Here is a 7276-nt window from a genome sequence, read left to right as displayed (position 1 = left end):
AGCATTTTAGCTAACAACATTGGGGAACCATTTACACCTACATAGGAACGTGCCAAAAAATGAATAACAAAACACTTGTAGTGCTCAGCCTACAACTGTAGTGATGCTATTTTCCCCTTGGAAACAAGACATTATTGGAAAACACTCTGACTACAATACAGTGTAGCAATTTGTCCCCATGCTCCTGTCCCTCTCAGGACTGTCATCTGAAGGGCTGGGTGTGATGTGGAGGTCAGCTGAGTTTCTGGGAACACAACTTGCTTGGATGTCCCTTTCCAGGCCAGTTTCTTTGCTGGTGGCAGCCAGGCTGCCTGCACTCGTGGTCCCTCCAAGGAGAAGCACACCAGAAGCCAGCCAGAGTGAGGAGGTATCATTCACTGAGTGAGTTCAACCAGGAGAAGGAGAAGACATGACGAGCCGGCTCGTCACTCCTCTCATTGCTCACAGGAGTTTCCCCCACTCGTCCTTGAGGAGATGGGTCAGAACCAGCCTGTAAAGGAAGGAAAGGTTAACAAATGGAAGAGGAAAAAATTAATTGCATTACAATCCTTAAGATTTCACAGCACACAGAAAACCAGAATGAAGTGGGAATGAGGGGAAAAAGCAGGGACCATGAAAATTTGGGGAGGCCAGGCAAACTTCTAAAGACAGAGAAGCTGGAGGGACTTTTGCCATGTACAATAGCAGAGGAATACACCAGGTGAGCATGTCACACCTGTGCAACAGGCTTAGTCCTGATTTGAACCTCTGGATTATTATTGCACCAAAGGTGATAACTGCCTGTTTAGAAGTGATCCTGAGCCAGTTTGGCTTGTGTAGCTGGGCCTCCAGATTGATGTGAACTGAAGCCAAAAGTTATTGTCAGTGTATTGCCATTCAAAATGCTACTTGTTCTGCTGTCATGAAATCTGCCATGCATGTCAGGTTTGGTTCCTTTAAAGTATTTTAATATTTATTTCCCTTCAGTTTCACTCAGCCCAAGAACAGGAAATAAATTATACAGAGATATTAGATTCTGCTTATATCCCAGGCCAAATTCTGCTTTTATTTGCACAGGTATTCTATTCTTTCAGTAAAAAAGGAATCTGGCCATGATATGCTGTAGCTGCTAATCACAGGAATTATTATTATTATCATCATCATCATCTGAATATCTAACCAGCCAGTATGATCTAAAGAAATATTTTTACTAGTTTCAGTGCTTTCAGATTTGTTTGGCAGAGAATGAAGACCAACTTTGTGATTTAAAGTGCAGTATAGAGGTTTCTTTCTACCCTCTACATTCCTAGATATGCACATATATTTTTGTACATTCTTAAAATTAAAACAGCCAGTACTGCCAGCCTTCTCTGTGCAGGGTTTCACCTTACTTTGGGAACATCAGTATGATCTGGGGAGAACTATTTAATGTCAAGGTACTATTTGACAGAAGGGAAAATGACACAGAAGCGTCCTCTGAATTTTAACGTCTCAATAATTTCTAATACTGTCCTAAAGTGGAAAGTTACCAAAACAGTGGTGCTGACAGACATATCCAGGAACAAACAATAAAGCAGGGATGCTTGTGAGAAACGGAAGCATTTTTGTTAGTGCTTAGTGTGAAAGTGCATCATAGGAATTAGTAAGAACTCATCGTAAATTAAGTATAAGTTGTCTACTGGGCTACTTCCTGTTACTACCTATTTGAGTGTTGTGGCACCATCAGAGAAGACAGTATGAAAATATGAAAAACTATCTCCCTATTTCTTTATTTATACCTAATCGGAGTTTATAGCTCCTTTTTTAGACCAAGATCTTCAGTTGCTCTGGTCTGGAATAGCTCGACTTGTTCCCATGAAATACTATCTGAGAATCTGCTTTAATATTCGAAATGGGGACTAATCATTGACTTAGATTTGTATTTTCAAAGCTAGGCACTCTTTGCTACTCACTGCAAAATACAGGTCTCAGAAAGGATTTGTATGGACAAGGAGCTTGCAGAAGAATATTACTTTTCTTGCTAGCTTTATAATGTACTTTAATGAGCACACAAGCGCAGTGACAAATCTGGGAGAAACAGCTGCCTGCTTGAAAAGTCCAGTTTCAGCAACGCTGATGAGAAGGGTCGTTTCCCAGGAGTATGCAAAAGTAATGTAAAGAAATGGGCCCATGGGGCCAGATCTTCAACTGAAAAGGCAGGTAGTTAATTGAGTTCTGATTATAGAAGATCTGCCTTTCAGCCCTGGGAAGTACTGAATGCAAATCTTTCAGCTGAAATGTTCCTACCCCAATTACAAAAGCTGGGTATCAGCAGTAGATGCCTGGCTAGACTTCCTGAGTCATAAGGGATTCCGTGCTCCCTGGATCCCTGTAGATGCAGGAGCATAGGTGGTTTATTAGTTCACTGTGATGTGGAAAATTTTGCCTTTTATCTTTGGAAGGACAGTCAGAGTGCCTGGACTAGCTAAAAATAATTTTGAAATTGGTAGTGCAATTTTGTGCACCTAGCCCTCAGCAGAGCGTGCAAGCAGCCATGGGACAGCCCTCTTACTTCTCCCCCCTCTACAAAGGTATGGGACTAGCAAGAGGTTTAAAAAACAGTTTCCTGCATCTTTATTCCTTTTTTTTTGGTACTAAAAAAAACACACAGTCACCTTGCAATTTCTCTTTCTGTGCAAGATGGTCTCCCTTTAGCACCTCCATTTGCTATTCCAACTAGCCACTGTATAGAAATTTGCATTAAGCTGAGATTAGCTCTGAAGCAAAGAACTACCTGTGGGCTTGAAGTTAAGTAGTTTTTTTCATAGAATCTAGAACAAACATGTTAGAATAAAACAAGCATGATCCAATAACTTAGGCTGGCAAGGTGACTCCATTACCTTGTCAACCACCACTGCTGGTGCTGCATTTCAAACAAAACAATCTTTGTCTGCACCACTGCCAAAGCTGTGTTTCCTAATGTGTTAACTCCTTCATATTCTGCTGTGATGACATCTTCCTGTGTCAGCAAAACACTGTCAGAGCTCCAGCACATTTCCACTGGGTTTGGCTGGATGAAACATTTTCTCCCTGCACCTTGCTGGATTCAGCAGGCTGCCAGTCTGCAATACCTTGATGTGCCTTTCCAAGAGCAATCATTTGCCATCACACCCAGCCAGGAGTGAAGCAAGCTCAAAACTCACAATAGGGCCATGCCTTGCCTTTAGACTTGTGTTTTCACACCTGTGACACTTCAGTATTTGTGGTCTGAGTCAGACAGTGACTGAGGCAGGCTATCCTCATGTGAAGAAAGAGACCACCAAAAGGTGCCAGGATCAACTCTGTCCACATTATTAAGTTGGTTCCCCACTTCCAATGACAGCCCACACAACTTAGAGTTATACAGTGTCTGGGATTATCTGAGACAAAGATTTAATCTGTAGACTTCTACAGAAAACAGTTTTTTGAACCAGGAGGTGATTCTAAAAGACAGAAAGCAGGAGATCTCCTCAGTATAAATGGGATTTGGACATCCAACCCTGCTGCAGGTCCTTGCAATCTCACCCTGGATCACCTCCCTGCCTGTGTTACCACAGGCCTACTCCTCTGCCAGAGAAAGGCTTTCTGCTGAGCATGATGCAGACCTTGCCACATGCCTTTCAGATGGTTCAGATTCAACACTTCATTGTGTCTGTCCATTGCTGTTAGGTAACTGTTGTTAAGCTTCTATCCCAGCTTTATCTTAGTCTTGGCAATCTCATGGGTAGGGCTGGTGTTTTCACATTACCTAGAATAACAAGTCCCAACCCTTGATTTTGGTCCCCAACAGTAATAAGGAATAACTAAAGTGTTTACCTCAGATTACATTAATCACATTAGGGCCAATGCTGAGAGAGTGCTGAATGCTTACACTTTGATTTATATTTTCCCCTGCGGTGTCAAGTGACATCAGACGATGCTTTCAGTAAGCACCAGGAATTTTCACCAGGCCAGCTCATGAAGCAGGGAGGGAAGCACACCCTGCATGACTGATGGTTGGGTTTGTTTTTCCCATAAGTCCAGGCTGGCGTTTACGTGCCAGTACCTCTTTGGAGGTGCTGAGCAATGACAATTGCCACTGAGCAGCCGATGAGTCGCATCAAAGGTGCAGGTATTCAGCATCTTTCAGCATTTGCTTCCTTAAGCAGAGCACTGCTTCAATCTGCACAAGGTTCTTGTAAAGGTTGTAGAGGGAAGGAAAGGGTGAGTTGGCTTTGTCATAATGTTTTCATTTATTAGAGCCCAGCAGTTGTTCTGGTTATTCTGGGGGAAAACAAGCAGCAGAGGTCTTCTAGATACTTGAAACACAATGAAGTATACACACTATTTTCTGCTTTACTACCACTAATCTCCATAGCCTTTAGGTACAAAGACTGGCATCTGTGTTACCAAGCTTCAGTCATCCAGAAATGAGATATCTACTCAAGCAAGCTGCATTCATCTCCTCTAATGGGAGCGATGAGTGAAAGGCACCACCAGAGGGGGATTTGTCCCATCCTAAAGGAAGTGTCTATAGGGAGTATTGCTGTCTGGAGGTATCTGTTTTTCTCTACTGACTCGAGACACTCTTGGTGACCTCGTAGAACTAGAGATGGCTTTTAAGTAATTACACAAGGAAGATTCCACCCAAAGTACTTCAAGATATCAGAAAACTGCTTGATAGGAATTGAGGAATTCGACTGTACTATTACTTTTTACAAGATCAGTAACTCTGAAATTTAGGAAGTGGGGAGGAAAGAAGAATCATCTTCTTAGTCTTCTTCCCCCCCCCCCCCCTTATTTTTGGTTACTTCTGATAAGGTAGAATCTAGAGAAACCATTGTCATAATTTGGTCCTCTCAGGGATTACACCACACCAGCTTGCAAGGAGATATGAAAAATAGGAGAAATGAAGGCTGAAATGGTTGTTTCTTCCAGGGCTGTAGATCACCCACCTGTATATTTTATACAGTTTGAGCACAACTAAATTATCACCTTTTTTCATTATTAATCTGAAACCAAGAAATAGTTCTGGTTTTATGCTGGCTGCAAGAGAATATATTATACCTTTGTTGGCAAAGCGAAAACAACTTTCTCACATTTTTTGAACACACGTGATCCTACCTAGTGAACTTACAGTAGTTGAACACTTTGTGTCACCTGATTATGTTATTTCTGACCTACTGCTGAATTCTTCAAAACTGTATTTACCATCTTGTGGAATCATGGCCTTGGTTTTGACTGAATTAATGAGAAATGTCTAAATTTACAGTGAAGTGAGAAAAGGATGCATGTGGTTTATTAGAGGTCAATATACCCTAGGAAACGGGGTTGTTTTTACAGCTATGGACATGGGTGAACTGGTTGGTTACAAATAGCACTCTTGTGCAGCTATATGAAAGTTTCCTGGAGCAACAAAACTTGGTAATTAAAGCAGGTCCTGCCCCCTGCCTCCCTATCCACCTCTTCCCATTTTGCCTTCACAGTTCACTGTCCATTTGTATTGCTGCAGCTGTTTGCAGGCCTGTGCTAAGAATGAGAATGTCACTGGAATGACATCATTTTTTTGTTACTTTTTGAGGTGAAGGAAGATATCTTTAAACCTGGACCATTTGAGTGATTTGATTCCAACAAAGCTCAACAAACAGCTGCCTCAGCACAAATGTCATGTGAGTGGTGGCATCTGGTCAGGAATAAGAAGCAGGGCTATTTGGCAAGAAACTCCTAAACCACCTTTGCTGCCAAGGGAAAAAAAAAACACCTGATCTACAACCTTAGAGGCACAGAATCATAGAATGGTTTGGGCTGGAAGGGACCTTAAATATCATCTAGTTCCAACCCCTTTGCCATTAGCAGGGACACCTCCTACTAGGCCAGGTTGCTCAAAGCCCCATCCAATGTGGCCTTGAACACTTCCATGGAGGAGGCATCCACAGATTCCCTGGGCAACATGTCCCAGTGTCTCACCACCTGACTGAAGTACCCAATGCCTTCACTGACCTCCTCTTGATCCAGCAGGAGAAAATGTGAAGTTCTTAAAAAATATGAGCTTTGGAGAGAGAAGCAGTGAAAATACAAGTTTCTTCCTTTTGCCATTTATGTAGCCTCAGAAAAGGGATGAGAAATGAAAGCTAATTCCTGTATTTTATCTGGCTTGTTTAGAAACAACTCACAGTGTTGACAAGCACAGGCATGATTTAAAAATGCTTGTGGGTCTCAAAGCCATCACAGAATATGTAGGCTCTGTTTGTCTGCCTCAAATGTCAAGTGTTACACTCCTGGCACTCAATACTTTCAGGCAGCGGAAACAAAGGGAGCACAACAGGTTATTTTAAAATTCTTTAAACTTTACTTCAAGCATTTTGTTTTCATATTTTTATGCAGTCTAGCTCCTTCAGCATAACACCTGGCAGCTGTCACATATATCACAACAATATTGTTTCAAGCTAAGAGGCTGCTGATTTTATTTGGATAATTTCTTTGTATTAATGGGAACCAGTGGAATATTTTGTGAAATAATTGGTGCTATTCCTGCCACGGGAATACATATGGTGGCAGACAAAATCATACACAGATGAGCACAGATAAGCTCCATCAGTCACAGTACTAGATATGTCACTCTCTTAATAGTGGTCAGCAATGAATTTTAAAAGCCCATTGGAAGAAAATGCCTTTCTTCAATAGATTTCCATTATACTGCAATTAACATTATGTAGTTAGTGTCTAATGCAATGTCTCTTACGTAATGACCTTAACAAAACAAGATGTAGTTCAGAAGATAAAAGCCTGGCTTGCTTATTTATATAGGATCCAAAGGTCCAGGCACCTGAACCAATGGTGGAAACAATTTTAGAGAGTGGCATGAGACAGCATCTTTCTTCTGTTAGTTGGGACAAAGGAAATATAATCTCCTATTTATGTCACCTATCTTTTCTATGACTTAAACATAAAAGTCAGAAATAAGATACATTTTCAGCATTTTACACATTGTTGCACCTCACTGGCATTACTTTTTGTTGAGAGTGATTAACTACAGATGTGCAGAAAAAGTAGAATGAAGAGTCTTTAAACATGTCAATATTAAGGTTGCATGATCAGAACATTCTTTCCTGGATCTACCCACACCATTCTTTCTTCCTCTCAGCGAAGATTTTGAGGACCTCCTGATCATATATATCACTTCTGCTCCCTTCCAGCTCTGCTGGAGGACTGCCTAGCATGGGAAGGATCAGCTTCAGAGTCTGTAGGCATAAGTGGTATGCACTGGCCACCAGTGACAGAAAGTTACTCTCCTCTCTTT

General features: G+C 41.5%; 1 protein-coding gene across 3 annotated transcripts in view; it reads right to left on the bottom strand.

The window, feature by feature from the left end:
* Positions 1-370: 370 nt before the first annotated feature.
* The window catches only part of TRIM55 (tripartite motif containing 55), a 47553-nt gene continuing 40647 nt past the window's right edge, over positions 371-7276 (bottom strand). For all 3 annotated transcript variants that reach the window (XM_009995552.1, XM_009995551.1, XM_009995553.1), the window contains one exon: positions 371-490. In XM_009995552.1, coding sequence (XP_009993854.1) covers positions 371-490 — 120 coding nt within the window. The remainder of the gene's footprint in view (positions 491-7276) is intronic.

This window comes from Chaetura pelagica, unplaced genomic scaffold, assembly GCF_000747805.2.
Source record: "Chaetura pelagica isolate M959 unplaced genomic scaffold, ChaPel_1.0 scaffold83, whole genome shotgun sequence".
Lineage (NCBI taxonomy): Eukaryota > Metazoa > Chordata > Aves > Apodiformes > Apodidae > Chaetura > Chaetura pelagica.
Note: the sequence above shows the minus strand (reverse complement) of the source record. Positions and strands in the feature narration are given on the sequence as shown.